Raw genomic sequence first — 13,369 nt, forward strand, 5'->3', positions numbered from 1 at the left:
AAGCGTGGACTGCGGGAACTCTCAAAATACAGTCCCGAGCCCCACGATGGACTTCTTAGGTTGGAGTGGTGTTGCGGCGATGAGGAGTTGGCGACCGTGAAGGATGGAGCAGATCAACAAAGAGGCTGTTCTCGAAACTTGGGAAAGCGCAGCCTCGAGGCTCTATGGGTCATTGTCAGAACCGTCGACAGAGTCAAAATAGAAGAATAAAATGAAAGCGCTTATCAGTTTCAAGGCGTCATCCTCCAGCAGGCCGGAAAAAGAGGAGGCACAAAACCTTGAAGGTGTCCCCACCCGACTACAGGAAGTCTAACCCTAACCCTTTGGTTCGCCTTGATCCCCTAATATAAGGCCCCATCAACGCATACCATGCAGCATCAACTCTCCCCCCTACAACCTTCGAGGGGGTACCTTTGAGGTCTGGTGCCTCCCCTTCTTCCGGCCTGCTGGAGGATGACGCCCATGATACTGATAACCGTTTTTCATTCTTTTCTTCTTCTTTGACTTTGTCGAGGATTCTGGCAATGCGTTGTGGAGCCTTGAGGCCGCGCTTACCCAACTTTGAGCTTAACCTCGTCGCCGACTCGCCCCCTTTTCACGACATCCTTCGCGATCGCCGGCTGCTCATCGCCGCAACACCACTCCAACTCAAGGAGTTCACCTTCAAACTCAGGACTGAATTTTGGTGGTTCATGCAGTCCACCCTCTTTTCTTTTATTTTCGCTTTCCTGTGCTCCTCTGTCCCCGGACAGACTAGTCACTAGAAAGATGGCTGCCTTGGGTCACATCCACACCCCACAAGGATAGGCCACGAGCCCTTGGTTGCCCACACAGTCTGTTTGCTTCTTCCGTCGCTTGAGGGGTGACCCCAGTCTGCACTGGAATCTGCTGTCTTGCCTTCATGATCTTCATGGCCTCAGGACTCGGCAGATTTTTCAGATGATAGAATGCTTGTGGGGACCCCGCTTCTGGATTTAGGGTTTGCCTGGGGTTTATCGGTGGGGAAATGGAAAGAAGGAAAAAATAGAAATACTTTTTCTCTCTTTCAGTTCTTCTCCTACGTGGATTCGGGTCTACCATGGGACCTGGGCAGAGGACAAGGCATTCGACCTATCAAAAAATGGAGCTAGAAAAGGCAGATTCTCAAGGTCAAAACGGGCCACACCGGACTTGGATTTATTCAGCGCCTACAGGAATCGCAGGGATCAAACGACGCCGGGTTGGCTGCCGAAAAGAGTTGATCCTCTGAACGCTTCACTTTGAAGTTTTGATGAGCGAAGCGCAATCGCTTGTGTGAGAATCCGAAGGCTCATGATGTATCCTTCCACTTTTCTGGTGGCCGCCGACTTGCGGAGGGGGTGTGAGTGAGGCACAAGGTAGCTCCTTTTCTAGTGACCTGCCACAGTTACCAGTCCGTCCGAGGACAGAGGAGTGCGAGAACATCAAAAACAAAAGGAAAATTGTGGGCTGTGTGAACTCTCAAAATTCAGTCCTGAGTGTGAAGGTGAACTCCTTGAGTTGGAGTGGTGTTGCGGCGATGAGGAGTTGGCAATCGTGAAAGATGTCGTGAAAAGGGGGCGAGTCGACGACGAGGTTAGCCTCAAAGTTGGCTAGGCGCGGCGTGGAGGCTCTACGACTCATTGTCAAAATCCGTGACGGAGTCAAAGAAGAAGAAAAGAATAAAAAACGGTAATCAGTGTCATAGGCGTCATCCTTCAGCAGGCCGGAAGAAGGGGAGGCACCAGACTTCAAAGGTACCCCCTCAAGGGTTGTAAGAGAGAGAGTTGTCCATCATAGTTAGGTTAGAAAGAGAATAAATATAACAACAATAATAACAATAACAATGTACGGCCATCAAGCAACCCGAGGGACTTCAACATAACACCGAGCTCATACTCGCAATACGACTACGAGAGCACCCAAACGAAGCCCGCATCCAAGAACACCTCTCGCCATAGCGGACGTAGAGATGGCTGACCAAGCGGGCCAGCCTCGCGAGGCCGAAGGCCCACACAACAAGGGAACCCCAAAACCCGAGACCCCCAACACCGAAACGAACACAAAACGGCAAAGAAGTGATGACGCTCGCCAAAGCGACACAAACGGGCTTCGCCCTAACCCAGGCACCATGAGGGCGCGCTGGAAATTATTAGAAACTTCTTGGAAGCCTCCTCATCGAAAAGGGAATGGTATGGGACAAATTCATCGTGAGAAACGTCCCCCGCAACGTACACAATATCACGGAGAACGGCAGCGAGGTCAGACAGACCACCCCGGGAAATGTTCGGAAAGGCATTCAGAACGCATTCGGGGGAGAGCTGAAGAACCTTGAATTCCGGGAATACGAGAACGAGACACAGGTGTAGGGCACCTGTTTAGCAGTTCTCAACCTAGTCTGTATAGAAACAAGACACAAGACCGGATCCCACAAGGGGCCAGCAAGGTGCTCCGAGCACAAGGATAAGGAGTGCGAGTGCACCCTAAAGTGCCCAGTCTGTGCTGGCAAGCACCCAGCCGAAAAATGCAACAGCAAGTCAAAGAACAAAAGCGTACATTCGAGACCAGAAGGCAATGTTCCTTAGCCTGAATTTTCTCTGCATCTGGATTCCTGGTCACTCGGAAATCCCAGGAAACGAGATAGCGGATAAAAAGGCAAAAGAAGCGGCAACGGAAGTCACAGGCTATCACATGTCTTTAGCCAGAGCAAAGAGGTGGCTGAGGGAGACAACCCACAACAACCTTCGAGAGTGATTCTACGATAGAACAGACATCAAGGATCACGACTTCAGAAAGCATTTGGAATTCCTAAAGAAATTAGGCTCAGATTCTCAAAAGAGCCTCACAAAATCATAGGGCACTAACAGGACATGGTGATTTCAAGGAGTACCATCAACGGTTCCAGCACCACTCAGTGCCTCTACAATGCCCCGCCTGCGCCGAGGACAAAAGACGCGCGTGTGGACATGCAGAAGGAAGAAAAGACTGTAGACGAGAAACTTTGTCACCAAGTTACTGAGGACAACAAAGGGGCAGAATCACACCTGCTAAAGTGTGTGTTGAGGCTAACACAAGACAATAAGCTACAGCCAAGAGGGCAGGTTGGGCCAAACGCACATTAGTTCTTTCCGACTTGACTACATTTTAGAAGCAGCCACCTATAAACTAACCTATTAACCTATTATACCACTGGATTTTAGCACGGCGAGTACAGCGCTTTGTTTTTCCATACGCACGGCTGTCGGTTATTTCTTTTTTGTTAGTGGCCGGGAGTAGAGGTCCCTCGGCACCCCCTCCTCGACATCTCCTTCCTATCCTGCAAAAGTTTTCACCTCCCATCCCCTCTCTTCCCCTTCCATTCTCCCTCATATTCGGCCTCTTCAGTTGGCAGTTGTGTCCCCATCGCTCGTGGTATTTGTCGAAGTCTCCATCGCCAGTTCTAGCCGCGAGGATATGGCCCAGTTCTATTCTAGTAAGCCCTTTGTAGCGGGAGGTGCGGAAGGGGGGCTCGGTGGGGATGCCGGCTCCAAGTAGATGGTATCCTTTTTGTTCTTTCCACGACCCTTCGTAGTCGAGACGTGACCGGTCTCTTCCCCATCTCCGTACTCCTGCGAGGCTGAAGCGGTGTTCCGTTGCCAGTCCCTAGCATCCTAACTTAGCCTGAGCATCAGCTACCTCATTGCCTCTAATGCCCATGTGTCCTGGGACCCATAGCACTCGGGCGAGCCTTCCAGGTGTCTTGTTTGCCCAGGCTTTTAGGATTCGTCTTGTCTCGTCTACCGCTTCCTGTGATGTGCTGTTTTTGGTGGCTGCATTTCGGAGTCGGTCCACAACTCCTCAGCCAGATTTCTCCAGCTCCTTCACGAGCTGTCGCCCGCTTAGTTGCCTCGAGAGCGCCAAATGCCTCCGCATCTGCCACCTCCATCCACTTTCTCAGAGCTATGTGGTCTACTTCTTGGGTACGCTCCCCGCCCATAGCATGTACTTTATAATGCCCCATAAACGCCAAAATTCCCACATACGACCACAGCCTGTGGAAAATACGGGGTCCCGTCTGCTCCCCCTTAGTCAAGCCACAGAGCGCCGAACCAGTAGTATGGTGGGTGACCACATGCGAATCCTCGGTGTTGTATGTTTTTGCCCCATTAAACTTCATATCTTTTTTTTCCTTCTTTGTTAATTTGTCCATTTCAAAGCAGATCGCCTAGAAAGTTAGTCTATGACGAGCTCATTGGAAAACTGGTAGGTAGACGCTAAATAGTACATACGAGCTCATTTGTCGCCCAGCCATCTTCGCGTCTAGCTCGCCGTATTCCCTTGGGTCTCTTGTTTCGCAAGCATACGATTCTATATTACTTGCCAATTTTCCTCATACATATCCTTTTTTTTCGCCTCACTTCTAGATATAGTCCCCAGCTCGATGATATAGCAAGCGGTCCCGGGCCATAAAAGCGGGGCAAGGCGATAAACACCTCCATAATACCAACATACTACCACAAGATAAAGAATACAAGCCCTACTGTTTTGGTTTTCCAAAGATCGAGATTAAGCCGAATTCCGTATTAGTTTATTGGGCGCGAATGATCTAAGCCATTCCTGCCTACAAATGACTCCAACGTAAATATATCTACTAAAACCAAGCAATGAGTAGCCCAGTTATGAATATTAGTAAGACATCTTGGACGCTGTCACCCCATAAAGTCATAGTCTGTAAAGTGAAGTGCAATCTCGTCTCGGCCTGGCATGCCCCCTCTTCTTTGACATTCAGTAAATAAATACTATGAGAGAGCCCTTGGTACTTCATGTCACATTTGTCTTTTTTGGGTTTTGGTCTGAAATAATCAATATTTGCACCTGAGCTTCCCCCGCGCCTTGTTACACACTATGTATGTAAAGTGGGGCTGATAGACACGATCAGGGTTTGAAGCACTAGATATTTTCTCCTAGGGTTATAGCTGTACATCGTCATAGCTTTCTTTTCCATTTTCAAAGCATCACAAAATCCAGTTTGAAGCACTTAACTACAGCAAATAAAAGCTAAATAAACAAGCCTATTGTCATACGGGCATCCTTCTGTACTCACGGGATAAAAATGGAGCACCCTTAGCAGCGTCATTTATACATATGTACATACACATGTTGTGCGCTCTTTAACAAGAGTTGGAGTAAGTGACGAGATTTGGCGTCATGTTTGTTCATTGGCGTATGTATAATACGGACCTTCGACTATTGGGAAATATATATGTGCGCAAATCATAAGCCACATATAGATTATATACGAAGAAGCGAACGTGGGCGTGAATGGCAAGATAGCGCCGAATTGTCCTAATAGGTTTTCGTTGTAGCGTATCATTCGGATCAATAGTGAATGAATCAGATGAGGCTGCAGACAAAAGACGCTCTGATAAGAAGAAAAATGGTAAAGATACGTATATCTGGCTATGGTGTACAGGGGTCACAAGGAAAATGCGGCCGTATCAGGCTTATCATTTAGTCATAAGGGTTCCCTTTGAAAAGGACTAAAAGAAATGCTGCTCCTGTTGTCGGCCGGGACAACGGCGTCTTGGCATGTTGCCCAGGCAAGCAAGGCCAACCAAAGCCACACATGTGGTATAAGTCCAATGGGCCAGGGTAGGCCAGGGGGTAACAGGCTTAGTGGCTTATGAAAGAGATAACGAGAAGCACGTGATTTGCAGTACAGGCACAAAAAGACCAGTCAGCGGATGAATCATACTGACAGAGTCATTGTCAATCATATCGCAAAATGCATGTATCACGGAGGCACGTAACTACAATCAGGCAAGCGCAAATTGGGATAGAGGCAAAAGGGGGATTGTGCAGGATCGCCTGATGGTGAGCAGCAAATAACAGAGGATGGCAAAAAGTGCTATGCTTTGCTGTGCTAGCTGCTGCTAAGTAGTAGCACTGGTAGCACTAGTAGTACATTTATCCATGTGTGCACATACGCACATACACACACATACACACACATACACACACATGAGCTGGCTTTGCCCAACGACAGCATGTGTAAAGATTGCAATGTGGTAGCTTAAAGTCCCCCGCGCCCGGACGAGAGAGATAAGGCGGGGAAAGACATTATTTATTAGCAGTAATTTACTAGCAGTCAGCCACAAGCCTTGGTTGTTTCTAACGCTAATGTGTAACCCCTTTGAAGCGACCCTTTGAGAGTGATAATAGCATGTTTCGAATTGGCTTAAACCCAGGCAATCAGCTGGACTCTTCTTTGACTCCTTTTGGACTCGTTTTATTTTGAAGCCAATCTGTCTTTGTTGCTAGACTCAGAAGATTTATAGATGAATTTTCTCCTATATTTTATTTCATGTCTTTTATATAAATACACTATTGCCTTGACAGCTTTAGGCTCCTTCTGTTCTGATTCTTGTTCACTTGACTTGTGCACTTGCCTCTTTTGACTCTGTCAGCCGCTGCCTACCGCTGCCTGTAACTTATGCACTCATCTGCCTGGTCAGATACATAAACAGAAGCCCTTCATCTCTCTTCCCAACTCGCTTTCTTCTTTTCTTGCAAACTCCTCTTTCTTGACTTTTTCAAATTTTCTTGTATTCATACTCTGTCAACCGCCCCCAACAACAACAACAACTACCACAACTCACTCGCCTTTTTATCCCTGGTGTTCGCTTTTCTTTTTCTTTTCTTTCCTGACATCATCATGGCTCCCGCTACTGCGGATGTACCCACTTACCCTTCCTCTATGGATGGCTCGGAGACCCTCATTCAGTCAACCAGGGCCTTCCGATCCGGCAATACACATTACAAGAAGCGCATATCTCTATCATACATTCGTCGGGCCGAGCAGAACCCCAACCGGACGCGGAAAGACGGCACTGCTATTTACAACCACTCGTTCGATCTTTCCGCACACAACTTATTTGCCAAGGACGTCATCAAGTCCCAGTGCGCATTCAAAAACGCGCCTCTCCCCAACACCCGCAAGAACCGCATCGTTCGCAAAAACGCGGAGCTTGAGGTCCTTGAAGAGACGTCTCTCGCATATAATATGGCTGTGGAACTGCCTTACGATCGCCTGCGCAACCAGAGTGTTCTAGAGGCCATCAAGGGTTTACATGTGCATTCCGATCACACCATGGCTAAACCGACAGCCGCACTGCCTACTGAGAATGATCATGCCACAGCCGCCGCTATGCATGATCTATGCCTAGAGAATGACACATCCATGGAGCGGGGAGCTGGCTTTAACTTCAACTACTTGGTGCCTACGGGCCCTGAATTTATAGTTAAACAAAGCAAGCCTAGAAAGAACGGCAAGGCCCGGGGCAAGCAAGCAGTGGCTAAGAATAACAAGGCTAGCAAATCAAGTTTTGCCGTTGCTTCAAACGAGGAGCCTACTGCTATTTACTCTGCTACCTCGAAGACGCTGCCTTTTGATATTTTCAAATGGGGAACTTGGTTAGCAGCGGCAACCGGAGTTGGGGCTATGGTCTCAAGTGCCTCTCATAAGCCGGAGGTTTCCTCAGACTCTGAGAAAGGAGATAAAGACGAAGATGAAGATTGGGATATACTCTCAGTTTCACATTTAGAAGACGACGAGGGTCAGGCAGAAAGCAAGTCCACGGATACTAACAACGCACGTCCAAGTCCATGGGTAGTGTTAGAGTCCGACGTATAACTGGTCACTGTTTGATCGTTTTTGGTTCTTCCCTATTCTAGCGCTTTCTTCCTTTTTCAACTAGTCCTCATTGTCTTGCATCCGTCCTTTTCCTGAATCCAGTCAGTACCACATATTTCATCCGCCGGTTGCCCTTTGCTTGTCTTGCTTTTGACGTCACTCTTTGCGCCCAATGTTGTGGGCTTGGTCGTTGTATATTTATTATTACTATTCAATATTTGAACAGCCATGCATCTGTTCATATTCTTCGCTCCTCAAATACATCCCGATCATTCACCTTGTGTCTTACATTTCTTTTAGCTTCAATCTGTGCCTGTCCAGCATAGCAAGTACCACTGAATATTCCGTCAAGGCTTGCTGCTTCAAGATTACGGGGTCCCCGTAAACCAAGATCTAGCACGTGTTGTTCTCCTTGATCCAATGAACATTCTCGAAACTCTAGACTAATATCGCGGTGGCTGTGTCGTTTCCACTAATAGGGAGTAACGAAGTCACGTGAGAGTGAATAACGTCATGGTTCAGACGCCCCTCTATCAACCCTAGATATGCATCGGCATGTTAGGGTCTGTCAGTACACTCTTCTTGCCAATCATCTTGACTCTTGGAATGCAGCTATCATGCATACATTGCAAGCCTTTAGACTAACTTTCTGTCTGATTATATACACAGGAGTACGTATACCAGTAACAAGTGTACTTCCAAACCTCAAGCCTTATGGGGCTTTCTACAAGTACATGGGTATTGACTTCCCGAATACCCACTAGATAACACGCCAACAGAGCAAATGCCACCCATTTACGCATCAGGACAGTTTTCACTGCAGGCCAACTCGGATAAACCACTCACGGGGCGAGAGGTTTCAGGTGTTGTCTAATCCGCCAAAGTATAGGCCAGCTATGTATGCATGCGATACGCATAGCCTAGATCAAGCGTGTAATCAAGGAGTTTTCGTTGGGGAAGACAAAGATGGTAGCTACACCGCTTCAGTGCGTGGAATCGAGATACTGTGTTGAAACTTTTACCCATTTCCCTTTTTTCTAGATGGAGGACCTAGTATTGGAATGTGGGAACAGGAGACTTGCCCTGCTTGCAAAATATGGACATGGGGGACAACATATCTTCCTAGACGGCCTAGACAAAATCAACAGCATCTTTCAATACCCTTGCTTGTCTTTATATTTCCTCTGACTTAGTTTGGCTTCCCTTTGGTTACCTGTGACAAGTGACGTTGAACTTGGCAGTGATTTGAGATCCTGTGAGGAAAAGATCGCCCCTACTAAGAAAGGTCAAGCTGCCCCAAATACATGTATGACACTCGGGCCATATAACGGTAGGCAATATTGGCCCATGATAACAAACATGTTTCCCTTTGCTCTCACTAGTATGACTTTACAGGCATAAACTATCCGAAAATCTCACAACATAGGCATAAAAATATCCCTATATTTGAAACACGGATATCACAGTAGAAGTCGCTGAGCTCGTCGTGAGGTTTTCAGCCAAGCGATCCGAGGCATGCCGACTAGGGTATCTGGCTAGTGAGCAACTTGAAAAAAGGGGAATATGCACGCTGAATTGCAAAAGATTGTGCAGTTTGAGCTAGAGTTAGAGAGAGACCCTGGAACTTTACAGACTTGCACACTGCTGCAGGGACACATCGAGGGGTGCATAACAGGTCCATTGCTACGCAATGGCCTTGTTGAGATAAGTACCTACATACAGTGCACTTACACATTAGTATGTACGTATCGTAGTCATTCTGCATGATGCTTATGTGACTAAGCGCAACAGTAGCAAGCAGATGGCGACGACTATAATAATGTATGTAGCAAAGTTTCTAATGTTGCTGAAAAGTCTACTGGTTCTGCGCGTTTGAAAGCATTCTAAAGTTAAAGTGGAAAAAATAGTATGTACACGCCTTAGGGTTACAAGAGGATGGGTCGCCCTTTCCTCCAAAGACTTTTTTCTCTCCTTTCTCTAGGATTGGCAGCCATCTCCTCGTCTGCTGCTAGAGTGCAGAAACATGTGAAGGATGGGCTGGGTCACGGGTGTTGCATCGCATCGCATGACATGGGAGAGGAGACTAGAGAAGCGGAAAAAGAAACGCGGCCTAAAAGAACATTTCACAGAATTCGTAGAAGCATAGGGCAAATATAAATAAGACAAGTCAGTACTTCTTGCATCTGGCCCAACGTTGGCTTTGCCGGGTTGGCGATGTAAGGGGGGAAGAGAAGGAATTCATCTCATTGCATTGCTCCGAAAGGCCTGAAGGGCTTAGAAGAAAGCTGGAACAGCCAGAACAAGGGCGAGGACGAGGAGAGGAGAAGAATCTCGGTTCCACCCTCTGCACTGCACGCCATTTGTTAGGTGGGCGGGGTTTCGTAGCATGGCAAAAAGAGGTTGTGCGTGACCCAGCCTCCTTCAATTGACAAGCTGGGCCAGTTTGAGCCATGTCGCTGCTGTCGCTGTGTTGTTGTGCTGTCTGTTTTGCTCTGACGGAGGGTGTCAAAGTGCTAATATCGACAGGCGATTATTGGCACGCCCTCCCTTTCCATTTTGATGCATTTTCCATCATTCCCTCGTTGCCTTTTTCTCCTGCTTACCTTGACGGCTGAGTTGATTTTTTTTGCTTTGCTTTACTTTGCTTTGCTTTGCTATGCTTGTCTCCGAGGTGAAGGGGCATTGATATTGATAGGAGGGTTCGTTCCTTCCTGCTCCTTTTTCAGTTGGTTGCTAGCAACGGCCAACCCACGCCTATCCATGAACAGACAGCAACCTAGAATTTAGCATCCAGCATTGTACTCAATCCACAACAGGCAGGTGCGCTAAAGCTGCCACTTCAAGCACAAACTCCCAACCAAGTAACTTCCGTCCAAGTTATATTATAATTGCCCGTTCTTGTTGCGTTGCTCTGTTTTGGGCTTGTTGCCTTTTGCTCGATCCCTGATCCTGCAGCAACGCGAGCGGTATTTTCTCCTGTGCCCCCTTCTTTCTTAGTGGTGCTTGAACCCTTTTTAGTTGTTGCTGTTCTCTGCTGCCACTTGCCAGCCCAGGCTAGAATAGGGCCTCTGTCTCCCCCTGCCCTTCCACTTCCTCTCCTCTTTCTTTCTTTATTTTTTTCTTCCCTCCTCTCCCTTCTTCTTCCTTCCCGTAGTCAATAGTTTTTCTCTACTAACGACAGACTCGAAAGGCAAAGAAGTTATTGCTTCGATCATAGCAAAAGCTTCGCAGGTAAGTCACGATTCTACTACGTCGTGCTGCAGAGTATCTCTTCTTCTCTTTTCCTCTTCATTAATAGCGAAGCGACAAGACTTGTCCTCTGTTTACTCATTCTTTCCTCCTCTTTTATTCGTCCTTTTCTTTCTCTCTGTTTTGATTCCCTTTTCTACCTTTTTTTTTTACCTTGAAATTTATTTACCCTACGACAAAATCCAACACCTAAAGAGGGGAACAAAACTTGCTTGCGGCCGACTTTGATCTCGTCTTAGTCAAGCACGTGAATCTCACTTAACACGACAATAATTATCGAGAAGTGAGCGTTTCCTTTTTTGCCATCTCACTCACACTCGACATTACGTCTTGTCTCTTCCTGGCTCTTCTCCTGTACCTGTTGCCTGTCACGAGCCACAAGCCCTTCTATTTCTGCCGACGCACGGTCGCATACCGCCTTCTTGTTTTCCTTCGCTCTTCATTACCCACTTCATTTTGCCTTGTATGCATCCACCACCACGACTCTCTGTAATTTAGTAGCCCATCAAAATCACTATCGCCGTTTTCCTCTTCCATTCTTACCACATCTATCCGCATCATGGATGTGCCTTCTTCACCGCCCCCTGGCGGCGCAGACTCGCTTGCATGGTACAAGCTACAGTACGAACAACTGGAGGGAGAGCTTGCAGAGTTCCGGGAATCAAGCCGAGAACTAGAGGCCGAACTTGAAAAGGATATTGAACTGGCCGAAAAGCGGGAGCGAACCCTCAAAGAGCGCGCCGAAACGCTGGGATTTGAGGTCGAGGAGTGGAAGGTAAGTCATAGTCCATACTGCTCACTTTTTTTTTTCCATCAATCTTATGTGTGTGTGTGTGTTTGAACCCCTTACTAACTCGCCTCCTATTCCCCGCCATCCAGCGCAAATACAAGGAATCTAAAGCCGAAGCCTCTTCTTCCCAGCAAACCCTCGAAAAAGAGATCACTTCTCTTCGCGACACTAACCGTAAAATACAATTGCGACTACGTGAAATCGAAGTTGCCAACGATGACTACGAACGCCAAGCCCGCAATACCACATCTTCGCTTGAAGATATGGAATCCAAATACAACCAGGTCATCGAACGCAGTGTTATGCTAGAAGAGGAAATGAAGTTCAGCGAGCAAGAGCGCGAGCAATCGCGGATCGAGACTCAGCGCCTTAAAGCTGAACTAAACGATCTTAAGATTGAGGCCGAGCTTCTTCAGGACAAGGTCAAAAAGTACGAAAGTAGGCAGTTTGCTGTTATCTCCCCTGATATATCTGTCATGTCATCTCCCATGTTCGACAAGAGTGTTCATGGGTCTCCGGGCTCGACTGCTAGCTCGCCCCTTATTAGTACTCCTGATTCTACCATTCCTCCGATTGACCCGCCGTCTCCACCCATGTCCGATGCCTCCGGTGCACAGATTCATAGACCCAAGCTTCCTCTCCGGACTCCCACCATGGCAACCAAAAGATCACGTCTCCCGAGTCTCTCTGCTAGCGACAGTACCACCCCCAAACCCCGCTCAAAAATATTTTCTACATCTGTCAATGGCGGTAGACCGCCTACTTCTGCCACTCCAGCTAGCGCGACTACCAACACCCGTAAAGTGTCCTCTGTCAATCTTAAAACACCTAGCACTACCACTCGCACGTCTACACGTACTAGCGGAAAGGCGCCTGCTTCAAACTCGCTGTCACACATTCGCTCCCTGACCGCCCAGATGCAACGTTTGGAAGCGCGTGTGCACTCAGCAAGATCGAAGCTTCCTGCCCCCGTAAATACGCCTCCCCGGGGCACTTCGCCGCGTGAGATCCACATACCTTCCACAATAACAGTGCGGTCGCGTAAGCGGACACTAACTTCGGCGACATCCTCGGTTGTCTCTGACGACTCTACGACTCCCTCGATTCCCCGGATGCCTGAAGCTTCTACTAGACCAGGTATCAAGCATGTTTCTCGGCTTAGTAGCTCTGGTGTTGGCCGGCTGAGCTTTGGCCCCCTCCCCAACCGCAGTCCTAATACCGATACCGACACATCCATCTCCCGCCCTAGCTCACGAACTAGCATTTCGTCGGGCATCGGGCGTCCCTCTAGCCGGACGGAAATAGCCAGGCCTGCTTCCCGTACTAGCACAACAAGCTCCCGGGCACCTTATGCTCGACCTAGAAGCTCTATGAGCGGTAGTGTGCAGGGCTATGGCCATAGCCATAGTCGAAGCAGAGGTACTGTGGACTTTGATATTGCCGACGAAGGCGAAATGCGCACTCCTTCGAGACGAGGGGCATATACTACCAAGGTTGACTTCAGTGCCTCTGTTGGCTCTGCCCAAGGGATCCCGGCTCACAGTGCTATCCCCCTGCCTGCCGTAAGGAGACAGAGTGTCGGTCGTAGAACCAGCAGTGGCGTCCCGTCGACAGGGTTTGTGCCCTCGGGCACCCTCGCCGAGCTAGAAGAGACATACTAG

At 48.2% G+C, this 13,369-nt stretch overlaps 2 protein-coding genes across 2 annotated transcripts; both read left to right on the forward strand.

Annotated features, from left to right (window-relative positions):
• Positions 1 to 6,691: 6,691 nt before the first annotated feature.
• On the forward strand, positions 6,692 to 7,669 carry HOO65_060285 (uncharacterized protein; the record flags this gene model as incomplete). The annotated part of the gene is made up of 1 exon (XM_071001089.1): positions 6,692 to 7,669. The coding sequence occupies one exon, from the start codon at positions 6,692 to 6,694 to the stop codon at positions 7,667 to 7,669; it is 978 nt and encodes a 325-aa protein (XP_070857635.1).
• Positions 7,670 to 11,477: 3,808 nt separating this feature from the next.
• Positions 11,478 to 13,369, forward strand: HOO65_060286 (nuclear distribution protein nudE; the record flags this gene model as incomplete). Its single annotated transcript, XM_071003791.1, has 2 exons — positions 11,478 to 11,693; positions 11,798 to 13,369. 2 exons carry the CDS (start codon positions 11,478 to 11,480, stop codon positions 13,367 to 13,369), a joined length of 1,788 nt encoding a protein of 595 aa, XP_070857636.1.

Source organism: Ceratocystis lukuohia (genome assembly GCF_044167205.1).
Source record: "Ceratocystis lukuohia strain C4212 chromosome Unknown Supercontig6_pilon, whole genome shotgun sequence".
NCBI lineage: Eukaryota > Fungi > Ascomycota > Sordariomycetes > Microascales > Ceratocystidaceae > Ceratocystis > Ceratocystis lukuohia.